We start from the raw sequence: 608 nt of genomic DNA, 5'->3' as shown, positions 1-608 counted from the left end.
CACACGCGCACACACACACACACACACACATACACATACACATACACACATACATACATGAGTGTTAACCTGATGAGTGAATGTCTGACTCACGGGTAACCTGTCGTCAGCTTCATTCTGGGGCTGGGTAACCTTCAACCCTTCTTTGTAGATAAGTGCTTGCTCGGAGAACGACACCTCCAGGTTAATGTCAGTCTCAGCGTCGGCTCCGCCCCCTGGAGTGTCAGGCCCCGCCCCATTCCCTAACCAAACAGTAAACACATCCACAATAACATTTCGCACCGTTTTAAAATAGGGAAAACATTCATGGACAAAAAAAAAACACACAGGTGCAGTTGTGTTGGTGTACTTGACCATCTGATTAAACGGTTTCCTAAATCAGGCTAGTCAAAGTCCAGCAATCACAGACGTCATTATTTGACAGTCAGTGCTAACTTAACCGCAGTCATCTCTGCAACTGCAAACCAACAGCAGCACAATCCGTCTGGTGACTTTCACTCTATGCTGATCCCTGGAGTCTTTAACTCTGGGTTAAAGGGATAGTTCACCCAAAATGAAAATGTTATGTTTATCTGCTTACCCCCAGGGCATCCAAGATGTAGGTGACT

The 608-nt window shown here is 45.9% G+C and overlaps 1 protein-coding gene across 2 annotated transcripts in view; it reads right to left on the bottom strand.

Moving 5' to 3' along the window:
• The window catches only part of arhgap18 (Rho GTPase activating protein 18), a 44234-nt gene that overhangs the window by 13792 nt on the left and 29834 nt on the right, over window positions 1-608 (bottom strand). For both annotated transcript variants that reach the window (XR_001636718.1, XM_016516618.1), the window contains exon 5: window positions 94-242. Coding sequence is in view for 1 of the 2 variants with exons in the window: in XM_016516618.1 (XP_016372104.1) it covers window positions 94-242 (149 nt within the window). In the remaining variant the exon portion in view is untranslated. The remainder of the gene's footprint in view (window positions 1-93; window positions 243-608) is intronic.

Source organism: Sinocyclocheilus rhinocerous, unplaced genomic scaffold (genome assembly GCF_001515625.1).
Source record: "Sinocyclocheilus rhinocerous isolate Xijiao unplaced genomic scaffold, SAMN03320098_v1.1 scaffold2012, whole genome shotgun sequence".
NCBI classification, from domain to species: Eukaryota; Metazoa; Chordata; class Actinopteri; order Cypriniformes; family Cyprinidae; genus Sinocyclocheilus; species Sinocyclocheilus rhinocerous.
This window is presented reverse-complemented; position numbering and strand designations above follow the sequence as displayed.